At 37.5% G+C, this 17,241-nt stretch overlaps 1 protein-coding gene across 1 annotated transcript; it reads right to left on the minus strand.

Moving 5' to 3' along the window:
• Positions 1-818: 818 nt before the first annotated feature.
• Positions 819-7,512, minus strand: LOC144448549 (uncharacterized). Its single transcript, XM_078138824.1, has 6 exons — positions 7,133-7,512; positions 6,517-6,631; positions 5,869-6,072; positions 5,195-5,289; positions 4,231-4,762; positions 819-3,829 (listed from the first exon to the last, which is right to left on the minus strand). Exons 1-6 carry the CDS (start codon positions 7,247-7,249, stop codon positions 3,444-3,446), a joined length of 1,449 nt encoding a protein of 482 aa, XP_077994950.1. The 5' UTR covers positions 7,250-7,512; the 3' UTR covers positions 819-3,443.
• Positions 7,513-17,241: the final 9,729 nt, after the last annotated feature.

A 17,241-nucleotide genomic window follows, 5' to 3' on the forward strand; every position in this document is an offset into this window, starting at 1 on the left:
TGTCATGGCAATGTTATGATGATAGCGATACGGTCATGGTGATGTGATGATGTTGGTTATGATTCTCATGGATATGTGATGCTACGGTCCTCACAGTATTTATGCGGACTATCATGAACGCATGTGAGTTATACTGATGTTGGTTTTTATATAGCGCTTTCTCCACTCTGTACTCAAAGAGTTTTACAAATTATTACCCCTAGCATGGACCTATAGCGGCACAATGTCCCTTTACTTCCTCAACTCCCCGGGGAGCATACAATCCATTGCAGACTTTATAAGCGCATAGGATTAAAATATTCACATTGCAACCTCTATCCTACCAGGTTCCCAACTATACAGCTGGGTTGACTGAGGCAAAGTCAGGGTTCAAATCTTGCCCAAGGACATTGGTCATTCAGAAACAAACGGGTTGCGATGGGACTCGAACCTAGTACCTGTAACCTGCAGATTCAAAGCCAGCCACTCTAAACATTAGCCCGCCATGCGTCCACAGTCATCATATATTACGTCATATGTTCCGATCCAGTGTTCTTGGCACACCCCTATCCAGATCAACCCCCCCCCCCCTCGTCCCCTGTCATGACTCACACGATTGCACAAACAAAGTCATTTGCATGCCGGGAACTCATGATCTTGTACTAAATATATATTTTTGGTAAATTTAATGTCTGTCACAGCGAACGAATTCTGATGACGTCATTTCAGACGTCACAATCAGTGAAATGTCATTTAATACGTCATCATTCTAAATCAGACAAAGAAACTAATGAAATCAAAAGGTGAAATTGATGTATTTTATTATCTACTAGATCTATAAAACAGCAAGAAATTGTACAAAGATGTATAAAAAGTAAAAAGTATATACCGAATATATATCTTTAAAATTCTTTAAGTATTTGCAAAGTTTTTGTATCATTTTGATATCCGTTGAGGGCGCAATCCACAATATTCTAAAAAAAAAAATTCAAAAAAACCCCCAATAAATTGGAATGCATTTATTATTTCTAACTCATTTGAAGTACCTCCTCAGTGATGTTGAAAATGTGACGTACCATTGAAAACAAAAGAACTAGTAGTTTTAACCGCTGGGGACAGTCTATTGATTGAACAACAGTCTAGCTCAGTTGTGATCTCAGCCGCAAAAGTGGCTTCAAAGCGTTCATTTGACTTCGCATTTTTAAATAATGGAATGTATTCTGAATATAAACATTTTATAAAATTCTGTAAACAAAATGTAAAAATCAAGCATCTTCATATAAGAATTGATAAAACACAGTGACTCTGAAAGATTTTCTCGTAACAAAATGTTGTCCTTTTTCCAGAAACTGCTAACCGAAGAAATTAACATTTTGGCATATTATTAAACATGTTTCACATTTCAGAGTGTGGTAATAAAATCGTGTCATTGCATTCACCAACAGTCCCCCTTTTGAATTGAGTTCAGTTGGGTTTTTTTTTCGATCACACAAAAAAACCTTCCTTTCTTAGTATCCAAATCGTCTGACATTGCGATGGGAGTCGGTATAATTTATAACAATACACGAATCGTAAAAAAATTATCGCCTCAAGAGCGAAACACCCCAGAGTTTTAATTAGTTAGATGCCCCCATTTGAATGTAACATAACAACAAAAACCGAGCCTATTTCTGAAACAACTAGTGAACGTACCACAAACATAAGTCTAAATATCCCTGGTGAGATTTAATGGATACTCTCACTCTTGCTACATAAAAAACTTCACTATTTTGGTGTCGTCAAAAATAAAATGCACTCTTGTATGCTTGTTTCTGTTCCATTCACAGGGGGAATGTCTCATCTAAATAAATCAGCTAGCGCTAACCAATCAAAAGGCGCGTGTTAAGTGATGAATAAATCAGTACGTCAACAAATGTAAACCAATCACAAGGTGTATTTAAAAAAAGAAATCACTAAACCAATCACAAGGCGTGTTAAATCTAAAGTTACACCCTTGAAGTGTGTCCGCCTCCCAGCACACAAACACACTCATACTAAAAAAAAAAACTGTCACAAAATTTGACAAACTGTATACTGGCCCCATGGGAGCATTATAATTAGGCATTTTCTTTTGGTCCTGTTTAGTAAATTTACCAAATTTACGACATACCAAGTATGGTGGCAGTGATGGAACTATGTATTTAAATAAAAAAGACCTACAGAGTCTATGTCATTTAAAAGTTAATCAAAGGAGATATTAAGGAACTTTGTGTTATATGGCTTAAAATGGCTTCGTTTCTTTAGACTAAATGCTGCCAGCAGCTGTTCAGAAATGTCCCAAATGATATTAACCTGGTAGATAGTTATATGGGTATGGGTAGTTCGTTTGGTAAATAACAATACATGTTATTTCAAAATGACTGAGCCTTGGAATTTATCCGAGTCGGTTTTCCGGCCAGCAAAGTCTCAACGGGGATGATAATCAAACAGAAATCGTTAAAGCTACCCGCGTGATTCTTATAAATTTTGAGATTTTCAGTTCAGTGGGTTATAAGCAATTTTGGCAAACCTTGTATTTCAAAGATTTTTTTTTAAAATTGAGAATGGGTATGACATTTAAGTTAGATTTGTTTTAAAACCCGAATATTGACATTGTTTTGATATGTGCAGTCATAGCACGTCGGCTAGGGGATAAAAAAAATAGATAATCGAGGAAAACTTGAGTTTGTTCTTCTTTGTAGTATGCATAGAGAGTTGGAGAGTATGAGTTGTTACTTTTTACGGTCAATTTTCGAACCACAAGAAAACGAACAACTTCTAAATTTGCAATGTCAGCTATACATGATTTGTTATCATGGTCGCATTCCGAACTGAGGTTTGGAAAAGGGAAGCGATAAATAATTCCCGTTTCAAAATTTAGTGAAGTTCTTCGACGTTAATATTTAAGAACGTTTAATGTTAAGAACCATTCACCGCGAAGTTCATACGTGTATGTGAATCGTCGAATGGCCCGGAGACACGAACGGTTCATAAATTAACCCGTCCCGTAGAGAATAGAGGGCGTACTACTACGGTAGTATACGGCTTTAATTAACTCTACTATACGTTCAACGCTATATTTGCTTCAAAATAAAACCACAATGGCAGTGTTAGTAAGCGAAATGGTACTAGTATTGATGGACATACAATGAAGTATCAAAGTAGAATATTTGAAAATAAACTAAAGAAAATGAAATATTTAAGTCAAATTATAAACGGCGAAAACGCAAAATGATAATGTTGTGATTGTCTGAACAAAACCTAACTCTTCTCTTCTCTTACAGAGCTTAGATTTTGTTTTATTGGAAGACACACGTGTTACGTTCTCAGTGACGTCAATTGTCATGATAACAGTGTTCAAGCAGGATTGCGAGGCCTTGCTATACTTGCACTCTGCAACTACGAGTTAACCTTAAAACTGAATAAGGTTTTTTCTGTTCAGCAGCTCACGCCTTCTCACCCTTTCGATAAGGAACAGAATTCTTTGCCGTTTGATGGACGAAACTAGAAGCACGGGAAGCGGTGTTTGTCTTCAAGAACATAAGAGTTTCATCCGACGTAAACTTGTAATGCAGTTTCTTCTTGTATTTTACGATTATGTTTTTCTTGGCGTAGTCTCGCAGCGCCCTCGCCATCTTTTGGTACGTCATGATTTTACGGTTGCCTTTCTTTTCGCCCCAGCTTTGTGCAAAAGATTCCTTTCCGCCGGAGAAGAATTTAAAGAGGCCGTCGCTTCTGTCTACCCACTCAAGCATTTCTCGGCTTTCGGCCATCTCTTCTCCATCCAGACACCGCAAGATGTACTCCCATAGCAAAGGCTGCCACCTACCGACTGATACGGGAGAACGAGGAAAAAACTTTGAGTTAAATTACAGGTGAGAAAATGGGGAAGTTCGAAGGTTGACCCATTTAAAGATCAAACACAAATCTTTGTTTTTCAATGACTTTTGTTCGGATTTTATTGTTACGTGGATGGCTTTAACAGGAAGTATTCGGTACAGTTTTTAACCCTTTATAGCCGTCGTATACCCGATTTATATGCAAATAAATTATATTTACAAATATGACAATGTGACCAAAATCCGTGACTTTATAAGTACAAACACAAATAATTTCTATAATTTTGATCTTTTTAGTAAAGATTTTGGGTCATACGGATAGGAAATAACAAAATATTTTGTTAGGAAAGCGTACATACATTTCTACTGGTCATTTTTAACAACACAAACTCACCTTTCTTGCGCTTTTTTTCGGATTCTGGTTTTGGTGGTCTACCGGGTCCTTTTCTTCTGATTTTCATTGGTGGTGCTGTACATCCATGGCTTACAACGCTTGATTTTGACCACTCTGAATGCATATCCTCGTGATATCGCACTTGTTCTTGATACGACGTGGTGTGCAAGCGGGTTAAGCTGTTGTCATAGTAACCAGCTGGTCGATCATGATCGATCTTGATGGAATCAGAAAATCCGCTGTTGCAGCGGTAATCCTGAGCTTCGAAGGCAACAGGTGTGTGTGGGGGTGAAATTGCGTTGGCACCAATCAGTGGGTTTGGTGCACGTCCCCACATTGGACTTGTATCGTAACATTCCAACGGTTTGGGTTGATAATAACCACCTACATTGTGGAGATGATTAGAATAGCTTCGATCTACATGTTGATAACAATCAGACATATCAGAGTAACCAGAGTCAGACTGAGCCGGTGACGGCAAGTCATCACAAGTTTCCGTTTCATCTTCCGGCATCATTGCTTCTCTTATGATCTGTAGAGAGATGAAATAACATACTTAAAATCTCCATCTTCCTTCCGCTGTATGTGTGTGTACGTAGGTGTGTGTGTGTGTGTGTATGTGTGTGTGTGTGTGTGTGTGTGTGTGGCTGTGTGTATATGTATGTGTTTGTGTGTCTTTATATGTCTCTCTGTATGTGCGCGTATGTCTCTGTCTGTCTGTCTGTCTCTGTATGTATGTATGTATGTATGTATGTATGTATGTATGTATGTATGTATGTATGTATGTATGTCTGTATGTATGTATGTATGTATGTATGTATGTATGTATGTATGTCTGTATGTATGTATGTATGTATGTATGTATGTCTGTCACTGCTTCTCTCTGTTTCCTGCCTATCAAGAATGAATACAACTCGTATCAATTTGTGCAATGCTAGCAAAGACTGAACAGACAAACACTCACTTGATTCAAGTTCATACCACCGGTACTCTCCTTCTCATAACTGTTGAATTCTACACGAGTCTGTGATAGATGGTCTGCAGACGTCGAAACTGGTACTGAAATAAAACACAAAATGACACATCTGATGAAACCATGGATGATAAACAATCATCAGTTAATGGCCACACTCGTCCGTCGTAGTAAAATGTCACCTAATCTGCTGATGACAAAGTCATAAATCAGCATAAACCCTCAATACAGTGCAAGTGATTAATATGTTGACAGATATAAAATGGTGTGTGCGTCAATGAGATTGCTCACAAGTCACAACTTTACTTATTAGAACCCCAGACTACTAAAAACAAATTAGCATGGTCGGTTGAGATGGGACATAGTTTGTCGGCCATTTTAAAATCATGTTGGACGTAACTTGAAATCTTTACACATAACTAGCAGGATCTAACCAGTCTGCAACACCACGTCTGTCTGTCTGTCTGTCTGTCTGTCTGTCTGTCTGTCTGTCTGTCTGTCTGCCTGCCTTCCTGCATACCCACCCGTCTATTTGTCTGCTTGTCTTTCTTACTGTCTATCTAGCACTCTGCCTCTCCAAGTTGCATTCAACAGGTACAACATACATTGCTCTCATATTTAAGAAATAATACCATTAATAATGTAAATCAGAAACTGATAATTACCTTCTTTCCAATATTTCAGGCATTGGAAAATGACGTCATCATCCGGGAACGTAGTTTTGAATTCCGTTTCAGTCATGGAGCATAACTTTGCACCGTCAATGTCATTTGCTTGTATAACTGTAGTATAGATATCTCTAATAGAAAATCGTTTGATCATTGAGTTTATCCATTTTATCAGTTGCCTAGTCGTCCAGCACCGTGGATCTAGAACATGAAGTAGATAAGACAGTGTTATCCTCTGTTTCTTATAACGTTTCCATGGTTTTATAGAAATTCTACTTGTAAAGTTTTACGACTTAGAAATATTTTATAGTTCTTATTTTGCGATAGAATTGGAAGTTGCTCCATCATCGGCGGAAATCACACGAAATACGTGGTGTTACTATGGCAACGGAAATCTTCTTTATACTTGTTTGGACCTGTGTCGCACAAGCTCAAAATCCCCTTTTTGCAGAAAGGTCAGCTTCTGAGATTGAGTGAATGTCGTAAAGTTTGCTATTACACAGACTTCGCTGTCTTTGATTTATTGTTGCAATTTTCAAAAGTCGGTTTCAGAGGCTAAAAACCCTACGCGTATCCTTCCCCTAGCTATACTCCCACCTCGAAAGAAAACAATCGCATGCGAGGAGTATATACTGAGATTCTTACCTTCTGGGAATCCATATCCAATGAATTTTGTCTTTTCTTCCTGTGTCATCTTGCTCATTTCCGAATCGACTACGTCACTTACGAGATCAAACTCGTGTTTCACTGGCTCTGGAAACTAAAACAGAAAAAAACCCACTGAGCTATTTGTATATAAATACGTGAGTTTCTATTTCCTATACTCGTACACAGCAGAGCAGTGTTGTCTATTTTTTAAAGACAGACAGACAGACAGAGAGAGGGACGGACTTGGTGTTGATAAGTGTTTTCGCTGTAAAAGCGAACAGAGGCGGTTTGATTTGATTTTATACAATACTCAAGTTTATAATACTTACATGGATATATGTTTTAGTAGCAGGCGTAATGAGAGAAGGGTCAACGTATAATGCGCAGACTCATTGAAGACATCTTGCCGTGTTTCTCTTTAAACGATGTTGTACGTATGCGACAACGGAAAATTTTATTACTTACATGTATGAGCACCGGCATCTTCTGAGCACTACGGAGTAAAATGCCAAGCTATACGTACACGCCTACGTATACGTCGTTGGAAAGTACCCTGACGTAATAGTAGAATGCATCGCCACAACAAAACCAATATACACATTCTTGTACATACCTTTAACTCGTGGTCACAGGGGATTCCCGGAGACATCTCAATATCGGAGTCGCACATGGTAAATTGGTTTGACGATAATTCGGTAGTAGAACCCATGTCGATCATATCGGAACGCATCTTTGTATTGATTCAGATATACAGTTGAGTTACCGGTGATATAGATAGAGTCTGGTAGAGAGGTAACAAAAATAGAGAATTTCTTTTTTATATTATGCCGAATAAACCATATAGTACGAAGGCCGCATCTGAAGTTTGAAAGAAGTGACGACAGACCGTTAACTGGCAACCGACAGGTTATTATTTCTCAAACTTTTAGCACTGCAGCTGCACTTATGAGTGGGCTAGGTACATCATCCACGTTGTCACCCTGTGAGTTGACTAGCACACATACACTAACCACATTAAACTGACGATTCTACTGAAAAAAAATGCGAATCGCAGGGTAAACGCAGAGCACTGTGGGTAATTACATTGTTACGGAGAGTGGGCGGGTCGTTTCGGTACCCGTGGAGTGAAGTTCCGGAAAGAGAGGAACAAAAAAAAAAGGCCCAGCACCTCAATTCCGAGAATACAACAAGTTAGAAACTCGATTACAGGTTTTAGATTACTTGTGATTTATAGAGTAGAGAAAGGTTAAGTTTGCTTTTCGAATAAAAACTGAATGAAATTTCAGTTCTTCACACACTCAAATAATAAATTGTGAATGTATTCCCACACTTTTTACCAATATAAAAGGGGATAAGGAATAGATTCACTGCATGGTCCAGACGTCCACATCATTAAACTTGAAGAAAAGTGAAACGAGGAATATGCACTCATTAACTTAACTTAAAGAGTTTCAAACGCCTGCACGGTCAGATTGGATTCGATTTTAATAATGTTTCCACGTTTTCGAACTTCGCATCGAATTGTAATAATATGCCTTAATTCATTAATACTATATCTTTGGAGATTATCCTGATATGGTTTCTTTTTTTTCTGATTTTTTTCCAGATAGATAGATAGATAGATAGATAGATAGATAGATAGACAGACAGACAGACAGACAGACAGACAGGCAGACAGAGAGACAGAGAGACAGAGAGACAGAGAATGGCAGACTGTCACACACACGGGGGGATAGACTTGACAGACAGATAGACCGAGCGTGGCAGAATGTTACACACATAGGGAGAGATAGACAGAGACAGGCAAACAAACAAACAAACAGACAGACAGACAGACAGACAGACAGACAGACAGACAGACAGACAGACAGACAGATCGACCGACCGACCGACATGCATGCATGCATACATACATACATGCATACATACATACATACATACATACATACATACAGAAAGACAGACAGACAGACAGACAGAAAGACAGAGACAGAGACAGAGACACACAGGTAGAGGGAGGCAGGGAGGGAGGGAGGGAATATAGTCTTGCCACTATAATTACAGAAAACGATGTATTAAAGCTTTTGTAGCTAAAATATAAATGTATCATAAACTGAAAATTGAAATCATTTATGCATATTATCTTTAACTGACAATGGTTGATTTATGACACAAACGTTTATCCCGCTTGAGCTCAATTATGACGTGAGGTTAAACACTGCACTACGGCTGAATCATATCGTGGCTACATTTCCCTATACCGTATTGTGCGTGTTAGAGGCAGGCCCTGCAAGGTGTACCAGGGTGACGTTGCTTTGTAAATTGCCAACATCAGTAACACAGATCATGTGAGACTCGACCTTGTGAACTTCTAAGTACGTACTGGTTCACAATTTCACAACTTTTCGTAGTTTGCAAACTTAACGATTAATTTACAAAAGGTGGAAATTTACCATAACCATAAATTGACGAGTGATCGGAATGAGTAAATATTATATAGACGAAAACGAGAAGTGGCTACCGTACAGAAACTTGGTGGTGGCGATTAGCTACGCTGGCGATAAGATTACAAAATTAGTCCGTGGTGATAGTTGGCGATCAAGGTTAGGGTGTCCTTATTTTTTCTTCTGTTTCTCATTACCCCGACTGACCAAAATTTTAGCCCGACTTAAAAAAAATAAATAAAAAAATTCGCCCGCCTTTAATATGTTACTGAACAGCCATCTCTGGTAAGAATAAGCAAATGTCTGGACTATCGACGTCAACTACAGTCAGTTCGGCGACGACGGCACTTGTTCACGAACAAAGCATTTCTTTCATGACGAAAGTTATTCAAGTTTAGGGGGTGGGGAGCTGAGAACATGTCAATTGTGTAGAGAAGCTGCTGGTTGAGGGCGTGTTACCAAAAATCCAATAAAAATGAAGATAAAGAGGAGGAAAAGGAGAAATGATTTTTTACTTTATTTAAAACATTTTTTTATATCGACCGAGCGACCGACCCATAGTTGTTGTGAAAAAGTAATGAGAAACATAAAAAAAAATATACGAGCACCATTACTATCAGGATGTGTAGTAGCGCATGCGCAAATACCAGGCGAACAATATTATCGTCGACATTATAAGTAGAGTACCTGTGAACACATTCGACAGATATCATTTATGCTAGTACGTACCCCTAGCCTGTACGTCTCTGTGTTCATTTACCGGTGACATGTAAGGGGTACGACGATAGGTGTGTACGGATAATATTTGGAGAATTTGCAAAGGGCGATCGCGACAATTAATTTAAATGCGATTACATCAAGAAAAAAATACACTACACCAAATCTATCATAACGTAATCGGTTTTCACACAACTGTGATTATTCTAACGCCCGTGCAAACATTCCCTTTGTGTGATGATGACGTATCGAACCTACAGGCGTTCACAAACTCTGTCTTTGCTTCGGTTGGAAGCGTTGTAACACCGTAGCCATAATTATTCTGAGTCCCCGTATTTTTTTTTTCAATTCTTCTTTCTTGATCTTTTTTTCATTTGTATTTTTCTCCCTTCTATATTTTTTTTTGCTGTATTTCCTCAAGCTTCAATGCCGGTAACCGCGTACGTTACTTCATACATATATAGCTTGACATCTTCCTTGAAAGATGTTGATTCACCAGATTGACCTCCCCGTTTTGTCTGTATCTAGTATCTTTGTTATACCCGTTGGTATTCTTGTATTGACATCACTATTAAACTGTCGGCTTTTCATCTATGAACCATTAAAGTTATTATGATAAATTTCAACCTTACTAAATCTACCGCTGGTTTACTTGTGAGAATTCTTATTACTATCACACCGTCACGTGATTTGGATATTTGCATAAGACGTCACCATACATGCAGTTTCGACGAAAACAAACTCCTCTTAATGAAACTTTCCCACCGCACGACAAAGCTTTTTAGCCCGTATCAGTTTTGCTTTCTTTCACTTTTTCTTTCATAAAGTCTTGTTGCCATATATACATGTGTTCATCCCCACCCCTACGTCCACATGTGACTTATACATCCACAACACGCGTCCACAAGACTTATCACGGTCCACAAGTACCTTAAGTGTACATTTGGTAGTCGAAGGCTGCTCGCTCTATCCACTATCTTGTGAAAGTAATCATCTTCGTGAAGCCAAACAGATCGAATTTTATATTGAAAAGAGAAAAATCAGCTTCGTATTTTATTTTGCCTGGCAGAAATCCAGAAATTGAAAAAAAATGCTTTGCTCTCGAAATATGATATGTTCTGTGTAATGTATATTATATTCTATTATGACCTAACTATTGGTTGTCGGAACGTTTCCCATTCCTGTACATGTATGTAATACAACCTATAGCTATTGAAAAAACTGGTACTGCAAGTTTTAATTAACCCCCCCCCCCCCCCACACACACACACGGTCCATCATCAGGTATCTGATTATTTAATATTTTATATGAAAAAATGCGATTTCTTGAAAATTCCAAACCGAAGTCAGTAAGTGATTTTGATATAGTAATATGGGATTATACGGAGAGAAAAAAAACATATTAAGAAAACCGGTATTTGCATTGCCCTAAGATTAAGAAGACATTTATGTTTAATTTTAAATTATCTAGAGAGTGGACAAAGTCAAGAAAAAGAACCAATCGGGTGTTTCTATGGTTACACAGTTTTCCTCGTACATGATAGGTCAATTTACAACTTTTAACACATTACTATTTCGTATAATTCATTTTGGACATAAAACGCGAATATGTTTTGATTTATCATCAGACCTTGTCACCTCTTCGTCACCAAATAAACACAATGAGTCAACTATTGTAATCTTCTTATTTCTCAAAGTGATGACGTTTACACGATTTTTGGTGTAATGATATATAGCGAGTCTATATCAGATTATATAGCATGTACTCGTCATGCTATAGGTCGACCCCTCCAGTAGAACAATCAGATGTTTATTTTAATACTCTGATTCCAATATTTTGACATGCATTTACAAAAAATGTATATGATATATGATTTATATCTTTATATTAATTCCCAATATCACCGACAGATCATAGCAAGTTATTACTCGTTATTACTTTTGACGATAGAGTACTTGGGAATTACATCACAACATGTATGTATGTATGTATGTATGTATGTATGTATGTATGTATGTATGTATGTATGTACGTACATTGTATGTATGTATGTATGTATGTATGTATGTATGTATGTATGTATGTATGTATGTATGTATGTATGTACGTACGTACGTACGTACGTACGTACGTATGTATGTATGTATGTATGTATGTATGTATGTATGTATGTGTATGTCCCTCGCCCCTATGAAGGAATTTCATTATGTGGATAAGAATAGACGGTAATAGCAAGAGGCTAACAAGACCACATCATGTCCTGTTATTACAAATTATTTTTTGTCGTAAATTATTCATTTATCTAATTGACTTATGGTATTTTAAGTTTTAACTTCAATAACTGTCTTTCTTGATTTCACACTTCCTCTTTCCCCTTTTGAGGTCACATCAAAGGTCATGACATGACTTACAACTAAGACATAACTACTATTTCAAAAGTGTGCTTTTTTAATTTTAATATATGTTGATATCATATTACATACTCGTACCGCGCAATTATCAGCAATTGGATTTTAAAATGTCCACCTGACTATTATTATTATTATTATTTTAATTCTTGGTACATTATCCAATCAACATAAATAAGTTCAAATCTTCAAAAATGCCAAATTTTCGAGTTCTTAATTTGGTTTCAAGGCGTAGAAAAAAATGAAGGTGCTTGGAAGCGCGTTTAGTTTAACGACCGATTTAAGATATTTTGTGATTATGAGGGAAGTTATCTAATCAACAAACAAAAACAAGATATGGTGGTAAGGCAGAACGATAATCGGTGTTTGTGATTTGATATAATTTAGTGAGTGTAAGTCAAACATTTTAATGAAAACCATCAGAGTAGACTATAGATACTGTTTTCATTTAAAAACACATTGTCAGATAAAGTTATATTCACTCCTCATTGCGTACTCTAGTGTTTTGTTTAATCATAATCCGTGGAGTTTCTATGGTTTAATATGATATTAATGTACCGGTATTGTGGTGACGTTATTATTGTGGTGATGTCATCGCCTCCTAGATTCAAAACAATATGTAGACTTAATTACCAATGCCCAGGGTCGTTAAATATACCGTGATGAACACCCACTCGATCCAGCAGATGAAGTGTGTATATCCGACAGATTGATGAGCCAACGTGCCTGATGATCGAATAATGGACGCTTCATGACAGCACGCCCACTTAATTGGTTTTACAGCGGCCAGATTTTAGGCTAATACAACGGAGGCGGCATCGAGTCTTATAATCTACCCCATCTGATCTCTGTAATCAGACCAAACCTAAATACAGGTCTATAATCTCGAATCTCTTCGATTACTTTTGCTATTGTCTAAAACGTATTTCCCCACCGTCATTCGGAGTTGGGATATTCCCAGCGTTGTAGTTATTTACTCAAGTCACGGGTTTACGTGCTACTACAATTGGCAGCGTACACCAGCATTGAGAAGGGACCCCTATCGCACTAAAGGCGCTGCATGATTTCATCTAGACTGGCTTCAGACCTCATTGGGAGACACTTGCGAGGTATGGGGTGCAGTCAAATCACATTCAAACTTAAGAGGCTTCGATAACATACGCTACACCTGAGTTAATTTTGGATTGGGTTTTCCAATGCGCGAACTTCCGTGTTTGTCACGTGATCGACTCACCCCCCGGCCTGCAGGGTGTCACCTTGATGCCAATGTTTGAGTACCACGGATACACGAAGCATGAAAATCCATTCTTATACGGCTTGACCTACAGCATCGCTATGGACTGCCTTTTGTGTCGGGGCGGACAAATTGTTTTTGGACTTTAGCTTTTTATCGCCTGTACATGTTTGGTAGGACGATATACGTGTACTATCCTCGCAACCGTGACCAAGGTCACAAACTAATGACGTCACGTTGTAATTAGCATGAAATTAAGTGGAGTGCATGTACCTTTCTTATTTTGTCTTATTTGTGTTTTCTTTAGTTTGAGGGCGGTATAAGAACAAACACATTTCACAGCATGATCATAACTTAGTGGTGTTTGAAGTTCAAACAGTATAGTACTAGTGTCTTCAAATACCGATTGATAAACGACTCTTCCAGCACCACCAAATATGGAACCTCGTCGTCAATTTTGCAATTTTATCGAGACGTAGCTGTAAAATTCCTGCGGCATAGAGTACAGTTGAATCAAATAAATGAATACTTTGGTTGTCAGTAATCGTCGGACTGTGTCAAAAGCACGAACATGATCTACAGTTTTCCGTTCTGGTGTATGTATGTTGACAAGTCGGAATCTACCAAACAGCACCAGTGTGATATAAATAATTATCAAGTTGTTATATGGCTTAGAACATACGCAAAGCGCCGGATCAAAGTTAATCTAGACAGTATCAAATCAATCTCGCATAATGTACCCTTTTGCCTGCACAACTAAACTTAGTAAGGTCGAGTAGCTAACATATTGCACTTGTGTCATTTAGTAATTACATGTACAACTGTTGATTATCAGTTAACATCGATGGGTGGTTGACTGGTCGATGTATAATTCATTGACGAATTTATTAAATATCTGATCGACGGTCTGTCCGACCATATCTAGCAGACAGACAGGAAGACAGACAGACAGACAGACAGACAGACAGACAGGCAGACCGACCGACCGACTAAGTAGTAGTTTGTGTTTACGTATGTGTGTGAGTATATGAATGAGTGAGTGAGTGCGTGAGTGAGTGAGTGAGTGAGTGAGTGAGTGAGTGCGTGTGTTCGTGAGTGAGTGCGTGTGTTCGTGAGTGCGTGTGTTCGTTCGTTCGTTCGTTCGTCCGTGAGTGAGTGAGTGAGTGAGTGAGTGAGTGAGTGAGTGAGTGAGTGAGTGAGTGAATGAATGAATGAAATCTTTCTACACACAAATTTGGTACACCTACATTTGATATTGATCTATATGAGTAGTTGCATTGCATGTCTCACTGTATCAAGAAACGACGTAAAATATATAACAGAAAGGTGACGAAATTCGAACTTTAGTTTATATATTAAAACTACTGATATGGTCGGTTCTATGGTTGTTAGTGTAAAAAAGACTAAAGTAATACTTGATTTATTAACCTTTTCTTGACTAGTGCCCGCACATAATGATCTGTTTCTTCGTTTTGCTTTCATATCAGATTTAAGTTTTATTTTCACAATAATCCTCTCACATTTATGACTCATTACAGAATGCACGATTTCCACATGTGGAAACTATATCAAAAACAAAAAGGTTAGATAGATGTAAAGATAAACTATAGTTACTTCAATTATTGATTTCTGTACTATCCTTTAGTACATGGGAAGAGAGAGAGAGAGAGAGAGAGAGAGAGAGAGAGAGAGAGAGAGAGAGAGAGAGAGAGAGATATGAAAATATAGTCAGACATGCAATTAAATTTATTTAACAGACAGAAAGTGCCAAACAGACAGACGTACAGATAGAGAGGTGGACATACCACAGACAGGCAGAGCACGAACAGAGGGGCCAAATATATAGACATACAGTTACGGACAGACAGTGACGGACGGACAGAGACCGACAAACAGACAGACAAACATAAAGAGAGATGGATTACACTAATGATAGCACAGTAGAAAAAAATATACAGTGCGTTGTCCCTGATCCCGAATTTAATTCAGTAAATGCTACGGCATCCGGGGATAGCGTGTGAGTATTGACAAACGTTGCAAAGCTCATCGGTCAGTTTCTTAAATAACCACTGGCAGAATAGTCGATCTTGATTTTTTCTTCTTCTAAATATTATTTTGTTGTTGATTAAACACACGAAAGAAAAAGGCGCATGGATTGTCTGGTGCAAAATGCATAACATTTGTTCAAAGAATCTGTAACTACTTACCTCTGTCGATAAATATGTATCAACGCATTCACAGGTGTATTTGAGTTCCCCGGACAAATACTGTCATGGACTCCACGCTAGCTATCAAACTCTGGCTTGGCTGCTAAGTGTCTACCAAAATTTATATAAAGACTTCAATGGTATTTACGTTGAGTAGAAAGAATGGACGGGGCATCCCCTGAGTTGCACCGTTGACGCCGGATTATATACGCATGCGCATAGTTTGATAACGCCGCATAAACTTTGCAAGCACACGTACATTGTTTGTGTTTGCAGTAAATTTTCGGCAATTTTTTATTTTATTTTAGACTAGATTCAAAGAAATAGTTACAATGTATCCATTTACGCACAAAAGGCTTGTTTTAAATGAACGAATGTGCGCATTTTTCGTGAAATTTGAGTTCAGATATTGGTAGCATATATATCCCCCTGCAGAGACGATTCCAGGGCTCGGAGACACCAACAGCGGTACGGTATAAGTTTTTAAGTTATATGTTTTCTACATAATTTAAATTTGTTAATAAATTTAATTTGGACTATGTGCTGGTAGTGAAAACGTCAAAATAATGTTTATAGATAATGTTTTTGTTTGGTAAGGGTCAATTATCCTTTCTCAGGGTCCAAAAACTAGGACTAAAGACATATTTTAAACTCTATTATGAGATTGGACTTTAAAATGCAATTATCAGTGGAAGTTATAGATAAACGACACATGTAAACAACGAAACCCATTCCACCTGTATGAGGAAGTCCTTGTAATTTCAGCTATGTTTATCCTCGTTGTTATTCATTCAAGCATCACTGACATATGTATTTTTACTGGTTTTTTTCGTCAGCTTCTTTCATTTTTAATTACATCTTCGGGGTTATTTCTCGTTCAAAGTTATCAAACAATGACTTAACCCTTACGTGAACTTACGTTTACTATCAATGATATGACCGTAATTTGACCTTACGATTCTAAGAGACGTTGAAACATTTCTAGGAATTTGGAATAACATGAATGCCAACAAATAAAAGTTAAAAAAAGATACACAAATAAAAAGAAATACACTTTCTAACTTTGATATTATTTTCAAAACACACACTGATACTATAAATCATTTCCTTGATAGGTCAACTGGAGTTTATATTAATTGCAAGGATGAACATATTTTTAATTCCATTTTCTTCTTTTGTAATTGTTTGAAACCAATTATCTACACATGTACATAGAGTAATCTCAGTTAGCGACAAAAAATGCTAGAAAACAAAGTGTTGTGGCCATGAATTGTCACATTTGGGTAGTCACGTAGATGTATCAGGATTGAAGTCACGTAAGATATTGATTGGGTGATTAAAGTAACATTAAGCTTGCTAATTCGTAAATTGGAGAAAATGGTCCCGACTTCCAGCAAAATTTAATTTTTACATCGTTATTGTACCGTGCTAACGAGAAAAAAGTTTCGCCAAAAAAGTAAAGCATTTTGTCATCTATGTTCACATTTTTAGGACACATGAAATAATGTTATTTTTTATGACAAGTAGAGAACTGTTATTGATAAACACTATTGTATATTATTATATTGTATTGTATTGTATTGTATTGATATAGTAATGTCAGATGTGTAAGATTGTGTATTTGGAAAATGTCCAATACAGGAGAGAGAGAGAGAGAGAGAGAGAGAGAGAGAGAGAGAGAGAGAGAGAGAGAGAGAGAGAGAGAGAGAGA

The sequence above is a fragment of the Glandiceps talaboti genome, chromosome 17 (assembly GCF_964340395.1).
Source record: "Glandiceps talaboti chromosome 17, keGlaTala1.1, whole genome shotgun sequence".
In the NCBI taxonomy this organism is placed as follows: Eukaryota; Metazoa; Hemichordata; class Enteropneusta; family Spengelidae; genus Glandiceps; species Glandiceps talaboti.

Excerpts from the sequence above, each read along its gene's own strand:
- LOC144448549 (XM_078138824.1), bottom strand. The coding sequence starts at position 7,249 with ATGCGTTCCGATATGATCGACATGGGTTCTACTACCGAATTATCGTCA. Across the intron at positions 6,073-6,516 it reads TGGATATGGATTCCCAGAAG|ATCCACGGTGCTGGACGACT; the intron begins GTAAGAATCTCA and ends TTCATGTTCTAG. Across the intron at positions 5,290-5,868 it reads CCTGAAATATTGGAAAGAAG|TACCAGTTTCGACGTCTGCA; the intron begins GTAATTATCAGT and ends GTTTTATTTCAG.